The sequence below is a fragment of the Meles meles genome, chromosome 12, assembly GCF_922984935.1.
Source record: "Meles meles chromosome 12, mMelMel3.1 paternal haplotype, whole genome shotgun sequence".
NCBI classification, from domain to species: Eukaryota; Metazoa; Chordata; class Mammalia; order Carnivora; family Mustelidae; genus Meles; species Meles meles.
In genome coordinates, this window is record NC_060077.1 from 87569501 (window position 1) to 87597253 (window position 27753).

Below are 27753 nucleotides of genomic sequence, written 5' to 3' on the forward strand. Positions count from 1 at the left end.
CAAAGAGTGAGAGTTTGACTTTGCCAATTCAGATGCCTTTAACTTCTTTTTATTGTCTGATTGCTGATACGAGGACTTCTAGTACTATGTTGAATAGCAGTGGTGATAGTGCACATCCCTGCTGTGTTCCTGACCTTAGGGGAAAAGCTCTTAGTTTTTCCTCATTGAGAATGATATTCACTGTGGGTTTTTCATAGATGGCTTTGATCATATTGAGGTATGGATCCTCTATTCCTACACTTTGAAGAGTTTTGATCAAGAAGGGATGCTGTACTTTGTCAAACACTTTTCCAGCATCTATTGAAAGTATCATATGGTTCTTGTTCTTTCTTCTATTAATGTATTGTACACATTTATTGATTTGTGGATGTTGAACCAATCTTCCAGCTCAGGAATAAATCCCACTTGGTCATGGTGAATAATCCTTTTAATGTACTGTTGGATCCTATTGGCTAGTATTTTGGTGAGAATTTTTGCATCTGTGTTCATCAAGGATATTGGTCTGTAATTCTCCTTTTTGATGGGGTCTTTGTCTGGTTTTGGGATCAAGGTAATGCCGGCATCATAAAATGAGTTTGGAAGTTTTCCTTCCATTTCTGTTTTTGAACAGTTTCAGGAGAGTGGGTATTAATTCTTCTTTAAATATTTGGTAGGCTTCCTCTGGGAAGTCATCTGGCCCTGGACTCTTATTTGTTGGGAGATTTTTGATGACTCCTTCAATCTCCTTACTGGTTATGGGTCTGTTCAGGTTTTTTTGTTTTGTCCTGGTTCAGTTTTGGTAGTTTATATGTCTCTAGGAATGCATCCATTTCTTTCAGATTGTCAAATTTGCTGATGTATAGTTCCTCATAATACAATCTTATAATTATTTATATTTATTTGGTGTTGGTTGTGATCTCTCCTCTTCTATTCATGATTTTATTAATTTGGGTCCCTTTCTCTTTTCTTTTTGATAAGTCTGGCCAGGGGTTTCTCAATCTTATTAATGATTTCAAAGAGTCAGCTCTTAGTTTTGTTGATTTGTTCTACTATTCTTCTGGTTTCTAGTTCATTGATTTCTGCTCTGGTTTTTATTATTTCTCTTCTCCTGCTGGGTTTAGGCTTTCTTTCCTGTTCTTTCTTCAGGTCCTTTAGGTGTAGGGTTAGGTTGTGTACTTGAGACCTTTCTTGTTTCTAAAAAAGTCTTGTATCGCTATATACTTTCCTCTCAGGACTGCTTTTGCTGTGTCCCAAAGATTTTGAACAGTTGTGTTTTTATTTTCATTTGTTTCCATGATTTTTTTCAGTTCTTCTTTAGTTTCCAGATTGCCCCATTCAGTCCTTTGTAGGATGCTCTTTAGCCTCCATGTATTTGAGTTCTTTCCAACTTCCCTCTTGTGATTTGAGTTCTAGCTTCAGAGCATTGTCGTCTGAAAATATGCAGGGAATGATCCCAATCTTACGGTTGGTTGAGAACTAATTTGTGATGGAGAATGTGATCTATTCTGGAGAATGTTCCATGTGCCCTGGAGAAGAATGTGTATTCTTTTGCTTTGGGATGGAATGTTCTAAATATATCTGTAATGTCCATCTGGTCCAGTGTGTCATTTAAACCTTTATTTCCTTGTCGATCTTTTGCTTAGATGATCTGTCCATTTAAGTGAGGGGGGGTGTTAAAGTCCCCTACGATTATTGTATTATTGTCAATGTGTTTCTTTGATTTTGTTATTAATTGGTTTATGTAATTGGCTGCTCCCATGTTAGGAGCATAGATTTGTAAAATTGTTAGATCTTCTTGTTGGATAGACCCTTTAAGTATGATATAGTGTCCTTCCTCATCTCTTATTATAGTCTTTGGCTTAAAATCTAATTGATCTGATATAAGGATTGCCACCCCAGCTTTCTTTTGATGTCCATTAGCATGGTAAATTGTTTTCCACCCCCTCACTTTAAATCTGGAGGTGTCTTTGGGTCTTCACTGAGTTTCTTGTAGACAGAATATTGATGGGTTTTGGTTTTCCATTATGATATCCTGTGTCTTTTGATTGGGGGCATTTAGCTTATTTACATTCATGGTAACTATTGAAAGATATTATTTTAGTGCCACTGTATTGCCCGTAAGGTGACTGTTGCTGCATATTGTCTTTGTTCCTCTCTGGTCTACTACTCTTAGTCTCTCTCTTTGCTTAGAGGACCCCTTTCAATATTTCCTGTAGGCCTGGTTTGTTGTTTGCAAATTCTTTTAATTTTTGTTTGTCCTGGAAACTTTTTATCCCTCCTTCTATTTTAATGACAGGCTAGCTGGATATAGTGTTCTTGCCTGCATATCTTTTTCATTCAGTGCTCTGAATATATCATGCCAACTGTTTCTGGCCTGCCAGGTCTCTGTGGATAGGTCTGATGCCAATCTAATATTTCTACCATTGTATGTTACAGACCTCTTTTCCCAAGCTGCTTTCAGGATTTTCTCTTTATTACTAAGAATCGTAAGTTTTACTATTAGATGACAGAGTATGGACCTATTTTTATTGATTTTGAGGGTGTTTCTCGGTGCCTCCCTGATTTTGATGCTTGTTCCCTTTGCCTATTAGAGAAATTCTCTACAATAATTTGCTCCAATATACCTTCTGCCCCTCTATCTCTTTCTTCTTCTTCTGGGATCCCAATTATTCTAATAGTGTTTCATCTTATGGTATCATTTATCTCTCGAATTTTCCCCTCATGGTCCGGTATTAGTTTGTCTCTCTTTTGCTCAACTTCTTTATTCTCCATTATTTGTTCTTCTATATCACTAATTCTCTCTTCTGCCTCATTTATCGTAGCAGTAAGAGCTTCCATTTTTTATTGCACCTCATTAATAGCTTTTTTGATTTCAACTTGGTTAGATTTTAGTTCTTTTATTTCTCCAGAAAGGGATTTTATTTCTCCAGGAAGGGACTCTCTAATATCCTTCATGCCTTTTCAAGCCCAGCTAGCACCTTAATAATCATCATTCTGAACTCTAGTTCTTACATTTTACCAATGTTCATATTGATTAGGTCCCTAGCCATTGGTATTACCTCTTGTTCTTTTTTTTTGTGGTGAGTTTTTCCACCTTGTTATTTTATCCAGATAAGAATGTATGAGTGAGATGGGGCACCTGGGTGGCTCAGTGGGTTAAAGCCTCTGCCTTCAGCTCAGGTCATGATCCCAGGGTTCTGGGATCGAGCCCCGCATCGGGCTCTCTGCTTAGCAGGGAGCCTGCTTCCTCCTCTCTCTCTGCCTGCCTCTCTGCCTAGTTGTGATTTCTCTCTGTCAAATAAATAAAAATATTTTAAAAAATTATTGTTAAAAGAATGTGTGAGTGAGAGAATAAAATACAAAAAGGGTGGCAAATACCCCAGAAAAATATACACAAGCCACATCAGAAGTGACCTGATACTGGGGGGAGAAGAAAGGGGTGGGGGATATATGTATGTGTGTGTGTGTGTGTATATGTAATACACATATAATACACACACACACACATATATCTCCCCCTTCTTCTATATATATTATATAATATTATATATATATATATCTATATCTATCTATCTATATATCTCCCCCCCTTTCTTCTATTATATTATATAATATAATAGACTGGTGAATAGAACAGAGCCACCCACTTGATTTGGGGTGTATTGTGGTCTGTTAGAAGAAACTGCATCCCAAAATCTTAAAGGAAGGAAAACATATATATCCAAAAATAAGGATAAACATAATGAAGGGATGGAATATGACTGTAAAGATGAAATTAGAAAAGATCTAAAAAAGGAACTGATAAGTTGGTTGGAAAAGAAAAAAAGAAAAAAAAAACAGGGAGAGAATGTGATCAGACTGCAGACTAGAACAGAGCCATGCACTAGATTTAGGGTATATTTTGAAATTTTGTCCCAAAATTTTAAAGAAAAAAAAAAACCTGTATGTATACAAAAAATATGTTAGCTACAATGAGGGGATATTATATGACTATAACAATGAAAATTTTAAAAGATTTTTTTAAAAAAGATATTGTTAAAATAAAATAGTTAAAAAATGTTAAAAGAGGAAAGTGGGGAAAGTTAAAAAAAAGAGAACAAGAAAAAAATAAAATTAAAAACATTTAACTTTGCAAGGCTAAAGGATAATGGGAAAAAGCCATGAATTCTATGTGTTGTTTTCTCATAGTTCTGGAGATCCATAGTTCTCATTGATCGGTGTACTTGGTCTTGGTTGGATGTTCTTGCTGATCTTCTGGGGGAGGGGCCTGTTGCCATGATTCTGAAATGTCTTTGCCTGAGGTGGAATTGCACTGCCCTTGCCAGGGGCCAGGCTCAGTAATCTCCTTGGGTTCCCTCTAGGTAACTTTTGTTCCCTGAATGCTTTCCATACAGTTTTGGAGGATGAAAATGAAGATGGCAGCCTCCCAGTCTCTGGCCCAGAGGAGCCGAGAGCTTGAGGCCCCACTCCTCAGTGTGCCCTCAGAGAAAAGCAGTCAATCATTCCTGTTTCCCTGGTCTCTGGCCACACTCAGTGCTCACCTGGCCTGTGACTGAGCATTTCTGTCTCTGGCGCATGGCCCCATTTGGTGTCTCCAAACCCAGTAGACTCATGTTGCGCTCTCCCATGCTGCTCCTCCTGGGGATGGAATGAGGGGGTCCTCCAGATCTGCGATTTGTGGGATCCCTCCTCAAAGAGCAGTGGCCCAACTGTGCCTTGCATCATGGTTTAAGGTAACCCTGAGCTGAGAGCTCACTTCTTGGCTTCATCTCTGGAGTTGGTTTCCCTACTCTGATACCTGGCAGCTTTGCCACACTCAGACCCCCCTGGTCTTTCTGTGACCCTGAGGGTCCTGAGACCACACTGTCCTCACGAGGGCTCCACCTCCACTTAGCCTCTGGAGCAATGTCCTTCAGTGGATTAGACTTCTGAAAGTTCCAATTTTGTGCACCACTGCTCCACCACTTGCCAGGAGGTGGCTCCTCCTCCAACAGTCTATCTTCCCGTCGCTTTGGATTCACTTCTCTGCATGTCCTACCTTCCAGAAAGTGGTCATTTCTCTTTCCTAGAATTGCTGCTCTCCTTCTCTTTGATCTCCTCTTGAGTTTGTAGGTGTTTGGTAATTATCTAGCTGAACTCCTGGGACCTAGTGATATCTCAGTCTCCTACTCCCTCTGCCATCTTGGGTCCTACAACCTAATTGGATGTCTTTTTAGGTGCATTTTAATATGTAGGTTTTCTCTTTATGCAACTTTTTCTTTTTGTCCTTCTTAAAATTTGCTTTTTTTAAAAATAGGTTATTTATCCTTTAGGATTCTATTCTGAATTTTATAGATTGCATTTATACATTGTATGGTTTAATATGTTACTCTGTCTTCTGTATTTCCTATTAAATCTTGTTTGATCAGAAGGTATGATTTGATTCAGTTTCAAGACTGTCTCCTAGATAATGTGTTCTTCATTAGGAAGCACATGGTATTTGTTTGTTTCTTGGTGGTGCTGATGATGCTCATTCCATTAATTAGGAGTTGCAAAATCATATTCTAATTATATTATTTCTTCTGAAGTTATTATTTGGAAGTTTTTTTTTTTTTTAAGATTTTGTTTAGTTTTTTGAGACAGAGAGAGCAAGCACAAGTCGGGAGAGTGGCAGGCAGAGAGAATGGAAGAAGCAGGCTCCCTGCTGAAGAGGGAGGGCTCAAGACATAGACGCCTAACCAACTGAGTCACCCAGGCTCCCCTTTCTGGATCATTTAAATAAAAAGAACTTCCTCTCTGGTGCACCTGGCTGGCTCTGTCGGTGGAGCATGCAATTCTTGATCGTGGGGTTCTGAGGCTGAGCACAACATTGGGTTAGAGATTACTTTAAAAAAAAAAAAATATATATATATATATAATATAAATATATAAAATAATATAAATATATAAATAATATATACTTATATATGTATAAATAATATATATAATATATAAATAGTATATAAAAATTACACTGTTGGTGGGAATGCAAGTTAGTGCAGCAACTTTGGAGAACAGTGTGGAGATTCCTGAAGAAATTAAAAATAGAGCTTCCCTATGACCCTGCAATTGCACTGCTGGGTATTTACCCCAAAGATACAGATGAAGTGAAAAGAAGGGCCATTTGTACCCCAATGTTTATTGCAGCAATGGCTACGGTCGCCAAACTGTGGAAAGAACCAAGATGCCCCTCAACGGATGAATGGATAGGGATAAGGAAGATGTGGTCCATATACACAATGGAGTATTATGCCTCCATCAGAAAGGACGAATACCCAACTTTTGTAGCAACATGGACGGGACTGGAAGAAATTATGCTGAGCGAAATAAGTCAAGCAGAGAGAGTCAAGTGTCATATGGTCTCACTTATTTGTGGAGCATAACAAAGAACATGGAGGACATGGGGAGATGGAGAGGAGAGGGAGTTGAGGGAATCTGGAAGGGGAGATGAACCATGAGAGACTATGGACTCTGAAAAACAACCAGAGGGTTATGAAGGGGTGGCGGGGTGGGGGGGTGGGAGGTTGAGGAACCAGGTGGTGGGTAATAGGGAGGGCACGTACTGCATGGAGCACTGGGTGTGATGCCAAAACAATGAACACTGTTATGCTGTAAATAAACAAATCAATAAAAATTTTTAAAAAAATAATATAAATATATATTTATATTATATATATTATAATATAAATATATAATTATATATAATTATATATATAATTATAATATATAATATAAATTATATATATTTATATTATATATAATATATATTATATATAATATATATAAATATATAAATAATATATATTTATTTATATATTTATATTATATAATAAATATATATTTATTTATATATATTATTTACATATTATACATTTATATATGTATAAATAATATATAAAATATATAAAAATATAAATATATATATTTATTTTTAAGTAATCTCTAACCCAATTTATATTATTATATTATATTATTATATATAATATATATTATAATATTATTATTATATTATTATTTAATAATATAAATATTATTATATTTATATATATAAAGTACTCTATATTATATATATATAATATATATATTTAATATATATATTTAAGTAATCTCTAACCCAATGTGGTGCTCAAACTCACAACCGCAAGATCAAGAACTTCCTTCCATATGGTATTTTGTTCATTTAGACATAGTTGGGATACAGGGTAGGTTACTTTCCTTTTCTTTAAATGAATTGGATCACTAGCATTCCCCAGTATTAAATTAGGTTTCTAAAGTAGTATTATAAGTTCATGAATTTAAACTTATTGGATGTTTTCATAGTACCTGTACTTATTATCCTTATGATATTCAAAAGAGCAAAACCTTTTTTATATTAGCAACTGTGAACATTCGATGAAATCGTAGTACTCTTTTATAGTTTACTTACTCTGTGGTATGTTAAGATATACACTCAATGGCATGATTCATCTTCAAAGAGTCCTGGGTTCTCATAATAGGAAATATCTTAAGACCACAGTCTGCATACATGAGTATGTTGCTGCAATTATGGTCACTATTTCAGGCCATTTTAGAGGAAAAATTGGGAAATTTATAAATATGCTAAATCCTTTTCACTCTACTCATTTACAGTTTCTGATATCTTTTTTAAATATTTTATCTTGATTACTTTTGGATTTTTAGCATCTTATCTTTTTACCTTATCTCTTAAGACATTATCTGTTTCATTTACTTGCTCTTATGTTCCTTATAGTTTATTCTGAAATACTTTTTCTTTTATTCCTAATTCTTTTCCTATAACATTTCTGAGTTTCTCTAATTCTAGGGTGTGTTGCTCCTTCATATTATGTATAATTTTATTATTTTTGTTTAGGTCATAATTAAAAATTTGTCTTGTTTTCTTTTTCTCTAGTGGGCATGTATTTCTAGAATGTTCTTATTATCTATAGCATACTCTAGAATACTCTCTCTGTATTCTATATTCTACATATATAGCACACTCTAGAATGTTCTTATTATCTATAGCATACTTTATAAGAGCATCATTCCTTTCCTCATTCTTTTGTTGTTATAATTACATAACATGATTCAACTATGATCCTTTTTGTTACTCACTCTTACATAGAAAGAGAGTGGAGGAAAAAGTGTTTTCTAGAGCTCAATACTCAGTATTTGTGTAAAGTGCCCTAAATTTATGACTTTGTCTTGTCTTTTCCAAAACTCCCTGACTCTGTTCCCTAAATGTTTTCTCTGGATCACTCTGCCTTTATTGCCATTGTTCCTTTCATATCGATTCCATTTTCAGCATTTCCCACTTTAGTGCAGGGTGGTTTTTTTTGTTTATTTTGTTTTTGTTTTTTTTTTAAGATTTTATTTATTTTGGAGAGAGAGAAAGAGAACAGGAGCAGAGAGAGAGAAAGAGAGAGAGAATCTCAAGCGGACTCCATGCTGAGCATGGAACCCAATGCAGGCTTGATCTAATGACTGTGAGATCATGACCTGAGCTGAAATCAAGAGTCAGATGCTTAACCAACTGAGCCACCCAGATGCCTCTAGGATGTGTTTTTAAAGGAAGTTTTATCTGTTTTGGTTTTTGAGAGTATACAGGATATAGATTATTATACTTCAGATTTCATTGTGGGCCTCTTGCCTTCAATGTGTAAAACTCCCTTAGTTTCATCTACTGTTTTCACATCAACCTGACACATTTTCCGGGGAGGAGTACTGTCGTTTTGAGGTTCTCCTGTGCTCAGGGAATGTTGTTCCTTCCTTTTAATTTTCTCAAACAGATGCTGATATTCTGGAGTTCTTTAAGCAGAGTAGATTGTCTTAACACACCTGTTATCTTAGGATTTTAGGGAAAACTTCCCACCTCATTTTGCTATAGGCTTCCATGGGTTTTAATTTTGTTGTCATTGCTCTGCCTATTTTCGTGCAGAGATTTGCATACCCTAAAAGGACTACCACCACTGCACCACTACCATCTTCCCACAGGTCCCCATGGGATAGTTATGTGGATTTCAACTTCAGATTCCCAAACTTTCATATGCGGCCTTCAAAAATCCATTTGCCTAGGGGCACCTGGGTGGCTCAGTGGGTTAGGCCTCTGCCTTCAGCTCAGGTCATGATCCCAGAGTCCTGGGATCGAGCCCCGCATCTGGCTCTCTGCTCAGCAGTGGGTCTGCTTCCCCCTCCCCACCCCTTCTGCCTGCCTCTCTGCCTACTTGTGATTTCTGTCAAATAAATAAATAAAATCTTAAAAAAAAATCCATTTGCCTAAAGAAGTTTGTACTTTTCAAGTGAGTTCTCTTTTCCCCCATTACCCTCCATCCACTTTTCAAATGAAAGTCATGCTTGTCTCCCAACCCATGTGTGGTTTTAGAACATTTTGCCAGTGGGGAAAATTCAGAAGTACCAAACATAGAGATATTTTGAAATATTTGTTTTGAGAAACCAGCTAATCAGTGGATCACAAAACTTTTGTCATTTCAAGTGGTTTTCTCATTTCTTTTTCATGAAAATACTGGAATGGGACCCAATGGATTTGTCAGTTTACAGATGATAAAAATTAATTTTGTTATAAGATCAGAAGTAGCTTTGTCATTTATTTAGAAAGATATTAAAAAACAACACAATGCCTTTGCTATAACAAAACATCTTCCATTTCTTTTAGCATGTGATCAACTTTCTCAGTGCCTAAGTTTAAAAAAGAATAGAGAAAACTAATGATAATTCTTATTTCATTCTATCAATAAGTAATTTCATCCATGGATACACAAACTAATTGAAAAAAATGTATCTATCTATCTCATTAAGAAATGCATTTCCAGCAAATGATGAGTTTATATTTAATAATTACTTATCACAATATGTGCTATCTTGTCTTATTTTTAAGCAGCCATGTACCCATAATACTTGTAGAGATAATTCAATCCAAAGAAACTTTTTAACATTTGGAACCTTATAGCCACAATATATACATACAAATTTTATATATGTATTTTTATTGAATTCTACTGAGTAAAAACATTTTCAAATAGAAACATGTTACAGTATGATGATCTAGGGAAGGTGAAATAGAAATAAAAATTCAAGAAATAAAATTATTACAATTTTTTGAATAGATGATAGCATTACAGTTCTGTGGGTTTTAGATGTTAACATTCTGTAAGATATGATGCAGCCATTTTATTTAAAATATTTAAAATTCAGCAGGAAATTCATTTTTTTATCTAAATCAATATACTATTTAGTCAAGTCTTTAAAAAAAGTAAAGGATACATTAGCATGAGAGCAAAACAGTTTAAATACCACTAAGATTAGCTAATTAGTGTTTTATTTTGACTTAAAGAATAGAAGAAAATTTGCTGTGAGCATAGTTAAACATTGTTTTATTCTTTACTATCATTCTTTAAGATTGAGGGAGGGGATTAGGTGAAGATTAGTTTAAATAGTTTTGGCTAAAATTTTTGCAGTTATGTTAAATTTTGGAGGCTTCTCCATGCACTTAGAGTTATTAAAATCATTTGGAACATTTACCTTGTTGTTAGCTATCCCTGGGTCCACTGCATTTGGGTCATTTTCTGTTTGGGCACATTTCCTCCTTTCCTCACTTTCCGTAAGAATATGGTATCACCACCAGAACCTACCCAATTGCTAAAAACTTGGTCTTAGTCTCTGTACTATTTGATATTCAATACTTATTCCAAAGCCAAATTATAAATGTCTGTGTCAACATGAGGGCAATGGGAAAAGCCATTGCATTGTGTTAACCAGCATTAGTTTGATTACATAACTGAGAAAAATGACTCAACTTACAGTGTGAAGAAGAGATTTCGGGGGTACTGGTGATGAGGAAAGTTCTATGAGTCTGTTGGTAATCCAGAAAGAAACCATCAGGTGTCCTAAGTTTGGTTGGGGGATGTGGAGAGTTGAGAAATAACATCGATGCTTGGTGATTCAGTGACTGTCGGAAATGTATAGGGATACTAGGGTGTTAGAAGAGATTTTGTATTTCTGACCTTATCTATGGAGTTGCCTTCCGCCAAAGAAGGCGCATCCATGAAGAAGAGAAACTTGAGGGGAAATGATCATGTATTCAGTACTGAGTATACTGAGCTTGAGCTAGGAATATTTGGTGGGATTTGGAATTTATGAGTGTAAGAAAGAAATGTGAACAATGAACCATGAGATGGTGGTGGAAGCATGGGAGTAAACGGGATCCCGCCCCCACCCCCACCCCCGTGTTGGTGTACTGAATGAAACAAAAGAAGTTTTGGAGGATTAGTACCTCGTAAGGCAGACAGAGAAAGGGAAACTGCAGAGAAAGTAAACCTTTCCTCCCATGAACCAGAAGAAAAGAGTGCTTGAGCAAAGGCATTGTTAACAGTAATCAGATTCTGCCATGGATTCAGGTTGAATATTGTGTGTTGGGAAATATTGGGAATGGGTGTAGCAAAAGCCAATGTAGGAATGAGTGAAAGGAGAGCATGGGGCAAGTGTGAATGTGAGCAACTCTTCCAAGGCACTTGAAAGTGAGAGGAAACAGAACTGGAGTGGAAACCTCCAAAACCGGAAAAGAGGTGTTTTTTCCAGAGGTGGGAGAGAGAAAGAAAAGGAGAGGATCTTCTATACTTGATCTCTCATACTTTGCTTTAGAACCTAAATGGAAGCTATCAAGCAACTAAATGTTGATGAGGGAGAAACCAAGAGATCCTGCAAATCCAGCAGGCAAACAATTCTTAGAATGAGTTAACTGAGTACCCCAAAGGTACCAAATCCTGACTACAGATAAAATGATTAGCGTTTGACTCTAGGAGAAGGGTATTTTAAGTTCTTTAACAAAAGGAAAGAAGGAAAGATTTGTATAGATGGTTGAAAATTTGTAGATTATGTTACAAGAAGTTGAAGATCTTTCCTATCTATAGCTTTTCTGCTTTTCCATGAAGAAGCTGCAAGATCATTTGTTGAGAGTTATGGGAGAAATTATGGGTTTAGTGATTGAGGAGATTGAATTTTGTTGTATTATTAATAACATTGACATAAATATTGAACACAATATTTCACAAAAGCCAGATCTTTGGGAGAAGCAATAAGTACCTAATCATTTTAGATTATTTTGAAGGATAAAATGTGAGGCAAAGTCAAAATAACAGGGTATGTTGGATTATATTTTTGTGCCATTTTTGAAATGAAATTTTCTTTTTTTTAAAAGATTTTATTATTTTATTTATTTGACAGAGAGAGAGAGATCACAAGTAGGCAGAGAGGCAGGCAGAGAGAGAGGAGGAAGCAGGCTCCCTGCGGAGCAGAGAGCCCGATGCGGGGCTCAATCCCAGGACCCTGAGATCATGACCTGAGCCGAAGGCAGCGGCTTAATCCACTGAGCCACCCAGGCACCCCTGAAATGAAATTTTCTTTTCCTACTTGATCTGAATAAGTAAGAAAATATTTTTATTTGTAAGTTACACAATATTTTTGTTTTCCAGAATCATTTTCAAAAAGACCTTCATTCCATGCTAATTTGAATGTAGGAGAATAAATATTTACATATAACATTGCTAATTTTCCAGAAGCAAATTATGGTAGATATTTCTGAAGTCAGAGATGTGAAAAGTTGCCTGGTTTAACCTTTCAATACTGCGTTTGAAAAGAGAAATTTTAAAGAGGAATTTTAGAATTATATTATGATACAATTTCAGAAAAAGAAGTCTTATAAGAGACTATACTTAAATTTAACTATTAAATAAAAGGACCTGAACTTGGAAAATGCTTTCTAATGCTGATTCATTCACTTTCTCAGGTACCTTCTATTTCTGTCACTTTCAATTTAAGTAATGTGATGTATCACTTGTGGATGACATCCATAATTCTGCAAAAAATAATCCTTAACATCTACACATCTATAGCTTTCAACTTTTCAGCTACTAATTAGATTTTAATTATAACTCCATTAATCTGAACCTGAAGTTTAATAGGGTAAGTAGCAAAATTAAGATGATTTTGAGTCCAAAGTATAATTTTAAAATGATCAAAATAACTCAAATTTTCATAGGGAAAAGTATAGTTGTTTTATTAATCTGGCCATCAGGGTGTATTTTTTTTCCCCGTTACAGTGTTTTGAGTGCCTTCACTGTACAATATTTCATTTACTGTTTTTATTTTTTGCTGTTTCCTGCCTGGAGTGTGTAGGAACAGTGAGAAGGCCAGAGTGACTAACAGAATAAGAGGTAGGAGTAGGAGAAGAGCATTGAGGGGATCCAGGACCGGGCAGATGGTAAGGACTTTGACTTATACTCTGAATGGGTTGGAAAGCCACTGGAAAGAGTTGAGCAGCCTAATTACATGATTTGATTTACTTTAAAAATGCTTTATTGACTGCTGTTTTGGGAAAGGGACTACAGAGCTACATGGAGAAGCAGAGATTGTGGCAGCTATTAAAATAACTGATGCGAGAGAACATGGTGGCTTTTGATCAAGGCAGTAGTAGTATAGGTAGAGAAATGGTTGGATTTATTATGTATAGTTTGAAGGCAATATTGAATTATTTTTTTTTTTAAAGATTTTATTCATTTACTTGACAGATAGAGATCACAAGTAGGCAGAGAGGCAGGCAGAGAGAGAGGAGGAAGCAGGCTCGCCGCCGAGCAGAGAGCCCGATGCGGGACTCGACCCCAGAACCCTGAGATCATGACCTGAGCCGAAGGCAGCGGCTTAACCCACTGAGCCACCCAGGCGCCCAAATTATTTTGATTTTGGTTTGGATATGATGTGTCAGAGAAAGAAAAGAGTTAAAAATAAATCCAAAATCCTTGGTCTGATTAAAGGGAAGGATAGAGTTGATACTTAACTGAAATGGCAGAGATTGGCAGAGAAACAAGTTTCGGGGAATTCTTAATTTGTCTTTGCAATGCATAAAATTTTAGATACCTATAGAAGTGACAAGGAGTTGGACATGTGGGTCCGAAGTTCAAAGGAGACCTACAAGATAGAACTAGATGTTTGGAGATTGTCAGAATTTTGGTTAGTATGCGGTGCTGTGGGTGCACTTCAGCTTTCCAAAGGAGTGAATGAATCAAGTGAACAGTTCCGAGAACAGCGCTTCAAGACGCTTTAACCTCTCTCTTTTCCAATGTTTCTGGTAAATATTTCCAAAGGAAAGGATTACTAGACACATTTTAAAAATTTTCCTTTATTGTTCTTTGAAATTTTGAAATTGTTCTGTCCTTAATTTATGAGTGCAATTCATTTTTCCCAGTGATTATATTTTTAATAACATTTTCTTTCATATCTTAAGTTATACTATTTATCTCTGTCCTTTTTTCCACCTCTATCAGACATTGTGATTTCAAATCTTGGCTATTTTTTTCATGTTCTTGGTTTCTTCATATGTCCAAAGATCCTTGATTTTCCACTGTCAGTGAAAATGGAATTATTTTAGATAATTGGTGTGGATTTCCCATACTGTATGAAAAGTTATTTTCTTACCTCTTATCTCCTTTGAGTGGTAACATTGATTGCAGCCCTGTTAACAGTGAGAGAGCTTATTGATTGATCTAATTCCCTGAGAATTAATGGTCAAGATTTTAGAAGTAAAACTAAAGGCATTCAATTACCAGAATGAGTTGGGTTTTACTTTGGTGAACTCAAACCAAAACCTGATGCTTTGATTTCTTTGATTTTACTCTTGTAATTCATTATTTTCTTTAGCAAAGTGACTTTTAGTTTAGTTTAGTTAAGTTTAGCCAGAGGTGAATGCCACATTGTCTATTGACATGAAGTAGGGTGGGCATGGACAGACTTTGAACTTCATCACATTGTATCTGGTTCCACACTTGCTTTCCATGGCATGTTCTCCATGTTACTAACTCTGAGCAAGGAGCCTCTCTGTACTTGGCACGTTGGCACCCCAGCGCTGTTGTAGTTCATTTCGAGCATGTGGCTTTAAGTCTTTTGCCTTTCCGTAAACTGTACAATAGCTTTTAGCTTTATAATTATAGGTGTAGCTACCAGTTTATAATTAAGAACTCAGGTAATGAATTTGACAAAAACATTCTTAAAATGTGGTCTTCCAGTTACAAGCTTTGCAAATTTGGAAAACTTGCTTAAGCCTAGTAAAAATATGGCTCATTTTTCTTTAAGGTAAAGATGGTACTATATACCTAACTCATAGGATTATTCTACCTTTAACTCAGGAAATACATATTAAGTCCAGTTCCTAGAGACTATTACATACTCAATATTACTATTAACAATGGTAATGTTATTATGAGTAATATCACTTTAATTATAATAGGTAGTATAATGTTTGCTTTTATTTTCTAATTTATTGTGGGATTTCTTACAAATTATCTAAATTCTGAAAATATTTACCTACATATTTTAGAGAAAAATATGTTAACAAAACAAAATATTATATGTGTATGTATTACACATTTTGTAGGTTTATCAAATTTTGTGTTTCTGCTGAAAACTATAAGAACAGTTAGGAGGAATAATTACTGTGCATTTCCAGGATTTTTCTCATGTTCCTATGTTTCTTTTTGTAGACTTTTTTAGAGCAGTTTCTGATTCTCAGCAAAATTGAGTGGGAGATACATACATTTCCCCTGTGCTCCCTGTCTGCGCTTAAGCACAGCCTTGTTATCAGTGTCCTCCACCAGAGTGATACACTTGTTGCAAATGATGAGCCTACATTGACACATCACAGTCCATAGTTTACCTTAGAGTATACTCTTGGTGTTGTGCATTCTCTGTGTTTAGACAAATGTATAATGACGTATATCCACCAGTGTTGTACCAGATAGTTTCACTGCCCTGAAAATCTCTGTGTGCCACCTATTCATCCCTTCCTCCCCAAGACCTTGAAAAGCACTGATGTTTTTTTAAATTAATTAATTTATTTTTTCAGCAAAACAGTGTTCATTGTTTTTGCACCACACCCAGTGCTCCATGCAATACGTGCCCTCCCTACTACCCACCACCTGTTCCCCCAACCTCCCACCCCCGCCCCTTCAAAACCCTCAGGTTGTTTTTCAGAGCCCATAGTCTCTTATGGTTCGCCTCCCCTTCCAATTTCCCTCAACTTCCTTCTCCTCTCCACCTCCCAATGTCCTCCATGTCATTTGTTATGCTCTGCAAATAAGTGAAACCATATGATACTTGGCTCTCTCTGCTTGACTTATTTCACTCAGCATAATCACTTCCAGTCCCGTCCATGTTGCTACAAAAGTTGGGTATTCATCCTTTCTTTCTTTTTTTTTTTTTAATAAACATATAATGTATTTTTATCCCCAGGGGTACAGGTCTGTGCATCGCCAGGTTGACACACTTCACAGCACTCTCGATAGCACATACCCTCCCCAATGTCCATAACCCCCTCCCCCTATCCCAACCCCACCTCCCCCCTGCAACCCTCAGTTTGTTCTGTGAGATTAAGAGTCATTTATGGTTTGTCTCCCTCCCAATCCCATCTTGTTTCATTTAATCTTCACCTATCCCCCTAACCCCCCATGTTGCATCTCCATGTCCTCATATATCAGGGAGATCATATGATAGTTGTCTTTCTCCGATTGACTTATTTCACTAAGCATGATGCCCTCTAGTTCCATCCACGTCGTCGCAAATAGCAAGATTTCATTTCTTTTGATGGCTGCATAGTATTCCATTGTGTATATATACCACTTCTTCTTTATCCATTCATCTATTGATGGACATCTAGGTTCTTTCCATAGTTTGGCTATTGTAGACATTGCTGCTATAAACATTCAGGTACACGTGCCCCTTCGGATCACTGCGTTTGTATCTTTAGGGTAAATACCCAGTAGTGCAATTGCTGGGTCATAGGGTAGTTCTATTTTCAACATTTTGAGGAACCTCCATGCTGTTTTCCAGAGTGGTTGCACCAGCTTGCATTCCCACCAACAGTGTAGGAGGGTTCCCCTTTCTCCGCATCCTCGCCAGCATCTGTCATTTCCTGACTTGTTCATTTTAGCCATTCTGACTGGTGTGAGGTGATATCTCATTGTGGTTTTGATTTGTATTTCCCTGATGCCGAGTAACGTGGAGCACTTTTTCATGTGTCTGTTGGCCATCTGGATGTCTCCTTTGCAGAAATGTCTGTTCATGTCCTCTGCCCATTTCTTGATTGGATTGTTTGTTCTTTGGGTGTTGAGTTTACTAAGTTCCTTATAGATTTTGGATACTAGCCCTTTATCTGATATGTCGTTTGCAAATATCTTCTCCCATTCTGTCAGTTGTCTTTTGGTTTTGTTAACTGTTTCCTTTGCTTTGCAAAAGCTTTTGATCTTGATGAAATCCCAATAGTTCATTTTTGCCCTTGCTTCCCTTGCCTTTGCCGTTGTTCCTAGGAAGATGTTGCTACAGCTGAGGTCGAAGAAGTTTCTGCCTGCATTCTCCTCAAGGATTTTGATGGATTCCTTTCTCACATTGAGGTCCTTCATCCATTTTGAGTCTATTTTCATGTGTGGTGTAAGGAAGTGGTCCAATTTCATTTTTCTGCATGTGGCTGTCCAATTTTCCCAGCACCATTTATTGAAGAGGCTGTCTTTTTTCCATTGGACATTCTTTCCTGCTTTGTTGAAGATTAGTTGACCATAGAGTTGAGGGTCTATTTCTGGGCTCTCTATTCTGTTCCATTGATCTATGTGTCTGTTTTTGTGCCAGTACCATGCTGTCTTGATGATTACAGCTTTGTAATAGAGCTTGAAGTCCGGAATTGTGATGCCACCCACTTTGGCTTTCTTTTTCAATATTCCTTTGGCTATTCGAGGTCTTTTCTGGTTCCATATAAATTTTAGGATTATTTCTTCCATTTCTTTGAAAAAAATGGATGGTATTTTGATAGGTATTGCATTAAATGTGTAGATTGCTTTAGGTAGCATGGACATTTTCACAATATTTGATCTTCCAATCCATGAGCATGGGGCGTTTGTCCATTTCTTTGTGTCTTTCTCAATTTCTTTCATGAGTACTTTATAGTTTTCTGCATATAGATTCTTAGCCTCTTTGGTTAGGTTTATTCCTAGGTATCTTATAGTTTTGGGTGCAATTGTAAATGGGATTGACTCCTTAATTTCTCTTTCTTCTGTCTTGTTGGTGTACAGAAATGCAACTGATTTCTGTGCATTCATTTTATATCCTGACACTTTACTGAATTCTTGTACAAGTTCTAGCAGTTTTGGAGTGGAGTCTTTTGGGTTTTCCACATATAGTATCATATCATCTGCGAAGAGTGATAGTTTGACTTCTTTTTTGCCGATTTGGATGCCTTTAATTTCTTTTTGTTGTCTGATTGCTGAGGCTAGGACTTCTAGTACTATGTTGAATAGCAGCGGTGATAATGGACATTCCTGCCGTGTTCCTGACCTTAACGTAAAAGCTTTCAGTTTTTCTACATTGAGAATTATATTTGTGGTGGGTTTTTCATAGATGGCTTTGATAATATTGAGGTATGTGCCCTCTATCCCTACACTTTGAAGAGTTTTGATCAGGAAGGAAGGGGTGCTGTACTTTGTCAAAAGCTTTTTCAGCATCTATTGAGAGTATCACATGGTTCTTGTTCTTTCTTTTATTAATGTGTTCTATCACATTGATTTGCGGATGTTGAACCAACCCTGCAGCCCTGGAATAAATCCCACTTGATCTTGGTGAATAATCCTTTTAATGTACTGTTGAATCCTATTGGCTAGTATTTTGGCGAGAATTTTTGCATCTGTGTTCATCAAGGATATTGGTCTGTAGTTCTCTTTTTTGGTGGGATCCCTGTCTGGTTTTGGGATCAAGGTGATGCTGGCCTCATAAAATGAGTTTGGAAGTTTTCCTTCCATTTCTATTTTTTGGAACAGTTTCAGGAGAATAGGAATGAGTTCTTCTTTAAATGTTTGGTAGAATTCCCCTGGGAAGCCGTCTGGCCCTGGGCTTTTGTTTGTTTGGAGATTTTTGATGACTGTTTCAATCTCCTTACTGGTTAGGGCCTGTTCAGGTTTTCTATTTCTTCCTGGTTCAGTTGTGGTAGTTTATATGTCTCTAGGAATGCATCCATTTCTTCCAGATTGTCAAATTTGTTGGTGTAGAGTTGCTCATAGTATGTTCTTATAATTGTCTGTATTTCTTTGGTGTTAGTTGTGATCTCTCCTCTTTCATTCATGATTTTATTTATTTGGGTCCTTTCTCTTTTCTTTTTGATAAGTCTGTCCAGGGGTTTATCAATCTTATTGATTCTTTCAAAGAACGAGCTCCTAGTTTCATTGATTTTTTTCTATTGTTTTTTTGGTTTCTGTTTCATTGATTTCTGCTCTGATCTTTATGATTTCTCTTCTCCTGCTGGGTTTAGGGTTTCTTTCTTGTTCTTTCTCCAGCTCCTTTACGCGTAGGGTTAGGTTGTGTACTTGAGACCTTTCCTGTTTCTTGAGAAAGGCTTGTACCGCTATGTATTTTCCTCTCAGGACTGCCTTTGCTGTGTCCCACAGATTTTGAACTGTTGTGTTTTCATTATCATTTGTTTCCATGAATTTTTTCAATTCTTCTTTAATTTCCTGATTGACCCATTCATTCTTTAGAAGGATGCTGTTTAGTCTCTATATATTTGGGTTCTTTCCTGCTTTCCTCTTGTGATTGAGTTCTAGCTTCAGAGCATTGTGGTCTGAAAAGATGCAGGGAATGATCCCAATCTTTTGATACCAGTTGAGACCTGATTTGTGACCCAGGATGTGATCTCTTCTGGAGAATGTTCCATGTGCACTAGAGAAGAATGTGTATTCTGTTGCTTTGGGATGAAATGTTCTGAATATATCTGTGATGTCCATCTGGTCCAGTGTGTCATTTAAGACCCTTATTTCCTTGTTGATCTTTTGTTTGGATGATCTGTCCATTTCAGTGAGGGGAGTGTTCAAGTCCCCTACTATTATTGTATTATTATTGATGTGTTTCTTTGATTTTGTTATTAATTGGTTTATATAGTTGGCTGCTCCCACGTTAGGGGCATAGATATTTAAAATTGTTAGATCTTCTTGTTGGACGGACCCTTTGAGTATGATATAGTGTCCTTCCTCATCTCTTATTATAGTCCTTGGCTTAAAATCTAATTGATCTGATACAAGGATTGCCACCCCAGCTTTCTTCTGATGCCCATTAGCATGGTAAATTGTTTTCCACCCCCTCACTTTAAATCTGGAGGTGTCTTCGCATCTATAATGAGTTTCTTGTAGGCAACATATGGATGGGTTTTGTTTTTTTTTATCCATTCTGATACCCTGTGTCTTTTGATTGGGGCATTTAGCCCATTAACATTCAGGGTAACTATTGAGAGATATGAATTTAGTGCCATTGTATTGCCTGTAAGGTGACTGTTACTGTATATTGTCTCTGTACCTTTCTGATCTACTACTTTTAGGCTCTCTCTTTGCTTAGAGGACCCCTTTCAATATTTCCTGGAGAGCTGGTTTGGTGTTTGCAAATTCTTTCAGTTTTTGTTTGTCCTGGAAGCTTTTGATCTCTCCTTCTATTTTCAATGATAGCCTAGCTGGATAGAGTATTCTTGGCTGCATGTTTTTCTCGTTTAGTGCTCTGAATATATCATGCCAGCTCTTTCTGGCCTGCCAGGTCTCTGTGGATAATTCTGCTGCCAATCTAATATTTTTACCATTGTATGTTACAGACTTTTTTTCCCGGGCTGCTTTCAGGATTTTCTCTTTGTCACTAAGACTTGTAAATTTTACTATTAGGTGACGGGGTGTGGACCTATTCTTGTTGACTTTGAGGGGGGTTCTCTGCATCTCCTGGATTTTGATGCTTGTTCCCTTTGCCATATCAGGGAAATTCTCTCCAATAATTCTCTCCAATAGACCTTCTGCTCCCCTCTCTGTTTCTTCTTCTTCTGGAATCCCAATTATTCTAATGTTGTTTCGTCTTATGGTGTCACTTATCTCTCGAATTCTCCCCTCGTGGTCCAGCAGCTGTTTGTCCCTCTTTTGCTCGGCTTCTTTATTCTCTGTCATTTGGTCTTCTATATCACTAATTCTTTCTTCTGCCTCATTTATACTAGCAGTGAGAGTCTCCATTTTTGATTGCACCTTATAAATAGCTTTTTTGATTTCAACTTGGTTAGACTTTAGTTCTTTAAAGTCTCTAGACTTTCTCTAGAAAGGGCTTTTATATCTCCAGAGAGGGTTTCTCTAATATCTTCCAGGCCTTTTTCAAGCCTGGCTAGAACGTTCAGAATGGTCATTTTGAACTCTTGATCTGACATATTGCCAATGTCTGTGTTGATTAGGTCCCTAGCCTTCGGTACTGCCTCTTGTTCTTTTGTTTGTGGTGTTTTTTTCTGCCTTGTCATTTTGTCCAGATAAGAGTATACGAAGGATCAAATAAAATACTAAATGGGTGGCAAAGACCCCAGAAAAATGTGCTGTAACCAAATCGGAAGAGACCCCAAATTGTGGGGGGGAGAAAGGGGATAAAAAGAGGTTCAGAAAAAAAAAGAAAAAAATTTAAAAAATAAAACAAATAAAGAAAAAATATATATTTTAGATAAACGAGTCAAAAAACGTTAAAAAAGAAAAGGGTAAAAGTTTTAAAAAATTTAGCAGAAGAAGAAAAAAGAGAGAAAAAAAATTGAAAAAAAAATTGAATTAACCGCAAGACTAAAGAATCATGGGGAGAAAGCCATGAGTTCCGTGCTTTGCTTTCTCCCCCTCTGGAATTCTGCTGCTGTCTTAGGTATTGAACCTGCTTTCCTTGATAGATGAACTTCGTCCTGGCTGGATATTTTGTTGATCTTCTGGGGAGGGGCCTGTTGTAGTGACTCTCAAGTGTCTTTGCCTGAGGCGGAATTGCACCGCCCTTATGGGGGGGCCGGACTAAGTAATCCGCTCCGGGTCGCTTTTGGGAGCTTCTGTTCCCTGAACGCTTTCCGTAGAGTTCTGGAGGATGGGAATGAAAATGGCGGCCTCCTAGTCTCCGGCCCGGAGGAGCCGTGAGCCCGGGGCCCCAATCCTCAGTGCGCCCCCAGAAGACAGCACCCAATCATTCCTGTATCCCCAGCTTCCAGCCGCGCTCTGAGCTCACCCAGCCCACGACTGGTTCAAGGTAACCCCGAGCTGAGAGTTCAGTCCTGGGCTCTGTCTCTGTAGCCGGCTTCTCCGTCCTAATACCTGCGAGCTCTGCGACACTCCGACACCCCCGATCCTTCTGTGACCCTGTGGGACCTGGGGCCACGCTGACCCCGCATGGGCTTCACCCCGGTTTAGCCTCTGGAGCAATGTCCTTCAGTGGAACAGACTTTTAAAAGTCCTGATTTTGTGCTCCGTTGCTCTGCTGCTTGCCGGAGCTGGCCCCTCCCAGCACGGTCTATCTTCCCCATCATTTTAGATTCACTTCTCCGCCAGTCCTACCTTTCAGAAAGTGATTGATTTTCTGTTTCTAGAATTGCTGTTCTTCTTCTCTTCGATCTCCCGTTGGATTTGTAGGTGTTTGCAATGTTTAGATAAGCTATCGAGCTGATCTCCTGCTACCTGATGTAGTCTCAGCCTGCTACTTCTCCGCCATCTTGACTCCTCCCCAAAAGCACTGATTTTATATTGTCTCCATGGTTTCGCCTTTTCCAGAGTGTCAAAAAGTAGAGTTATAGAGTAAGTAGGCTTTTCACATTGGCTTCTTTCACTTAGTAATATATATTTAAGTTTTCTCTGTGTCTTTTCATGGCTTTTTAGTGCTGAATAATATTCCATTATCTGGATATGCCATAGTGTATTTATCCTGTTTTCCTGCTAATTTATTGGCATCTTTTATAAACATATTTTTACCAGTTCTAGCATTGTATAGATGATATTTTTTCCTGTTGCCCAAGTTTGCCTCTATTTTAATTTATATACTCTTTGGACTTCATAAAAAATGGACATTATGTAGAATTACAGAGAGTCCTGTATTATAAATATTCAAGACTATAATATATCAGTATTATAATATATCAGTATATATTATAATATATAATATAATATAATATTTATATTATATTATATAATATTATATATTATAATATATCAGTATATATCAGTATTAATTAGATTTCTTTAGAATTCAGTTGGTCAGTTACCAGAATTCTGTGTGGTAACCAAGTTTTGCCCAATTTTTTCAATTGGTGAGTTTGGATTTATGGAGATGGCTGATTTGTTTTCTAACAACCAAAAATTTTTCAAATATAAGAAATAAAAGGTTTAACTACATTAATTACCACAGCAACGATAAAGGCTGCCAAAATCCACATAAAAAAGAAACGTTCAAAAAACTAAATTAAAAGCAAAATGAAAGACTAATATGAGTTATGCTGGAGCCAGACACTGGAGCATTATGTGATTATAATTTTAACTTTTCCTTTTTTTTCAGTTTAACCTTATTCCTGGTCAGCATGAAAATGAAATGGAAGAAATATCTGGAGATATAAAGGAAGAATCAAAATCTCAAAAGAGCAAGGATAGACTGATCTCTGAGTTAAGAGCTGAGGTAAGATATTGGATAAAGATTGTAACACCAAAGCATACCTGAAGGTTATTAAGTGATATACTATTTTAAGGAGTATAATAGAGGCATTGTTGGTTACTCTATGAAGAAGGATGCTACTGAAAATAAAAAATAATAAATATAAGCAGTTTGCATAGGACTTAAAATGCTGTGGGATGATACTGACTCACCATGAGATTGGAATTACCTGACTATTATAAAGACAAAATATTTGATGAAAAAAAAACCCTATAGCCAATACAATTCTAACTATGAGTAAATACTTTTTAAAGGGTCAGTTGGCTGCCGGATCTAATACGTTATCATCAGGACTAATGATTGGCAGATGTGTTACATGTAGTTTCTGGCGGAATTAACATGGCTGTTGGCAGCTACCAATAGTGAGAGACAAGGCAGGGTAACTTCACTCTTATTAGTTCATTTCTTAGGTATGACAAGTAAAATGGTGGGAACATTTTATTTTTAACACATCTACCACCATCACCACCTAAAGAATTTTCACAGGTTGTAAACTCTATTTTCTCCATCATGTTAATAAAGGAGGAATTATTGTTCCTATAGATAGGATATTGAATTATTTGTACTACATAGAAAATAGTGTTAGTACCCTAAAAGTGGAAAATCATAAATTACTTATTTTATATCATAATTCTGGAAGAATGTCTTAGATATCAGTGTGTAGCAACAATTCAGGAAATATAGGGTGGGAGGGAGGAGATTTGTATTAGATGCTTTCTTCTTTCTAAGGGTCCATAAAGACTGAACTCACACCACAGTATATTTTATATCAGAAGGACATAGTGCAGTGGAAAATGCATAAATCAAAGATTTTGGAGCCAGAAGCAGCTCCATTACTGATTACTTTATTCTGGTCAACTCCTTATACCTAAGTCTCAGTATACAGACTGATTGAAATAATGGAAGTAAGAATAATAAAAGTCATCACACAGGATTTTTGAAATGATCACACGCTGCAAGGGAAAACTTGTCAGAGGCAGCATGCCTTGATTTGGGGAGTTAAATGAAGTTGTTAAGGAGAAATAGCTCTTCTTGATTGAATCAGCATCATTCCTTGCCACCTCTTCCATGAGTCATGTAAAGAAAGAGGTGGTGAGGGAAGGCATATGAGAGATCCGTGATGAGAAAGGCTGATGTGTTGAAAACAATTCTTTCTACCAGTTAGGTCAAAAGGGAAAATGGTGGTTTGTGTGATGGCTATTTTCTTAAAGAAATCAAACCATCAGGAGAGGCGCCATTTTTTCTTGGTCCTGAGATCTGAGAACATCTTAGATTAAGCTTTGCACAACATGTATAAAAACTTAATTAGCAGTTAGATACAAAAACAGAGAAAGACGCATCTGGCTATATATTATAACTCTCCTCAAAAGCCGAGGTCGTAATCTTATATCATTTTCAGATGCACTGGGAGCCATAGCAACATAGGATCTCTTTTTTAGTTTGATTTAGTAAAATGTTCGGAGACTCATTTATTAATTATATGGCCTTGCGTTAGGTGTTTTATATCGATACAACTCAACTGTGTTTCTGTGTTAGGATACAGACCTTTTACCACCTAAAGATAATCTCCCACAAGACACTCAAGTACTATCATATATGGTTTTATGATTTAGAAGAATTCTTAATAGAGCACTGAAAGCTGAAAGCAAATGAAAGACATGAATTGGCTATGTCTAACTATGTACACTTAAGGGGTGTATTCAGTTGAATTAAATTGAAGAAGGAAAGCTTTGTTCAAAAGAAAACAAATAAAATATTAAATAAAATATTGAGACAGATTCTAAACAGAAACAATGAGCTTGTGTGTGTATATGTGTGTTTTATATATGTGAGCATATGGTTCATTTCAGTTTTAAGTTAGTATAGAAGCTATTTTTTTTTTCCTTAGAAAAGAAGACAGATAACCCTTTGCTGGCATTATTTTATTTTTTACACTGGCTATGTTTAGGTCTCTAAAATCATATCATAATGTGTAATATGTTTTCATAAAAGCCATTGTGTGATTGTGCTATATCTTAATTCAAATATAACCTATTTTTAAAAATCAGGTTTTTGGGGTACCTGGGCAACTCAGTCGGTTAAGCATCTGTCTTCAGCTCAGGTCATGATCCCAAGGTCCTGGGATTGAGCCCTCCCTTAGGCTCCCTGCTCAACAAGAAGTCTGCTTCTCCCTCTCCTTCTGCCCCTCCCCCAGGTTCTGTTCTCTCTCTCTCTCCCTCAAATAAATAAATAAAATCTTAAAATATAAAAAATAAAAATTAGTTTTTTTTTAAGATATATAATCAGTATTACAGTTTGTGTGTGCACATTCATCTTTGGATATTTAAAATGACTTAGGGTAAATTCCTAGAAATAGTATGGTTTGGTCAAGAGAATGTTTATTTTTTAAAATTTTTATACACATCACCAAATTGTCCTTTAGAAAAATTATATCAATTTGCATTCTCACTCACCTACAATAAACATTCTCATGCCTATATAAACATTTTCATTTCATTATTCTATAGCTAACAGTATGATTATTTTTAATGCTTTGCTAACTGATAGACAAGAAGGTCATTTTAATTTGTATTTTACTTACCTATACATAAATTTCTAGTTGTTTGTTCATTTTTACTGATATAATGTTTATTAAAATAGCTACCAGTTACTGATAACTACAAATATGTCACATTTATAGTGCTGGGCCATTGAAATATAAGATCTCATTTAATATCTTAACACTTTTATGAGCTATATATTCTTTTTTAATTTTGTTTTTATTTTTATTAAGTTTTTTAATTCCAGCATAGTTAACACACTTCTTTTTGTTACTTTTTTTGTTTTATGATCTGTATATATTTTTGTCTACTTTTAAAAGAAAGTCTTTGAGAATTTACCTTGCTCAAGGTTACAAAATAACCTCAAACATTGTTGAAATAATTTCTCACCTATATTGTCATTTAGTTCTAGTTTTCCAGAGTGCACACTCAGATTCAGGTTAGGCCACTTACCAAGGCCACGTAGCTAATGAGTTTGAATCTAGAAGTCAAATGGGGCCGGCAGTCCATTTCTGACATGGACCACCTGGTCTATCACCTCGTGAGTTTATTGAAGAAATGTAATGAATTTCCAGCAATATTTCTTGAAATGGAAAAAGTCAGTATTTTAATATCAAACATCACAATTTTTTTTAACATGGATGATCCCCATTTATGATGAACAACTTTTAAACTGTTAGTAATACTCACCAATTTGATAATAGTATTGCTTTCACTTGACTAGTATGTTCTCCTTATTTCTTAGTCTGCCTCATTTTTTTTTCTGAAGTAAGCTTCTCATTATAGAAATCTGGTCAAAGAAATTTGCAATGCAGCATTGACAGAAAGGCCCCATAGTAGTTACAGAATTGGCTCTTGTAGCGCATGTGTGAGGAGGTGAATCCTCTGCGCATCGTCGCTGGGTGAATGGCTGTGTCTTGGTGTATGCGCATGTGTAGCACAAACATTTCATCTGTTTTCCACATTTAAGACCAAGGCCCTTCAAACTGGAAATGAAAAGTGTGTTTAGAAGGAAATTAATTGGCATTCTGAGTCAAGAAATCATTACTTCTTTCTGCTGTCTGGTTGCTGCTTAAAACCAAACTCATTCAGGAAACACTCCTTTTATATACTCTTTTAGGCCAACATTTTTGGCATACACATTCATCCAAGAGAAAATAACTGTTTTATCTTGTATTATTCTAAAAAAACATAGTTGCCAACATTTCTATTTCAAACTTTTTGGAATTTTGATTTATTTTCTTGTTTCTTATTTGTGAATTGTTCTTTTCTCACCTACCCAAACATTTACATCCAATTTCTGTTGCACTTTGGAAAGATGAAGTCAACATACTTTTCCCTATTTAGCCCAATAAGTACAACTAAAAACTCTGAAGATCCTTTCTGGTCCCTGACTTTATGTCTCCCGTTCTGACACTAGTGAATCGTCCACGTGGGCTCAGCCAGCTCTAGCTTAGGGCTCTGCTGTTGACATGTATTTTCTGATACTTCATTAGGGTCTAAATCTTTCTATACAGTACCAAAAAATGTTCTAAAAATGATTTTTCTTCATAATCCTAATTGAATGCAGCATAATATAAACTGAAGGGACCAAATATAGTCACTTGTTTTTATTTCTCTCTCTTTGGAGTGTCTTATTTTTTTAAAAATGATCTCATTTATT

General features: G+C 36.4%; 1 protein-coding gene across 5 annotated transcripts in view; it reads left to right on the plus strand.

Annotated features, from left to right (window-relative positions):
• The window catches only part of CCDC102B (coiled-coil domain containing 102B), a 211368-nt gene that overhangs the window by 134436 nt on the left and 49179 nt on the right, over window positions 1–27753 (plus strand). For all 5 annotated transcript variants that reach the window (XR_006820993.1, XM_046024324.1, XM_046024325.1 and 2 more), the window contains one exon: window positions 23398–23514. Coding sequence is in view for 4 of the 5 variants with exons in the window: in XM_046024324.1 (XP_045880280.1) it covers window positions 23398–23514 (117 nt within the window). In the remaining variant the exon portion in view is untranslated. The remainder of the gene's footprint in view (window positions 1–23397; window positions 23515–27753) is intronic.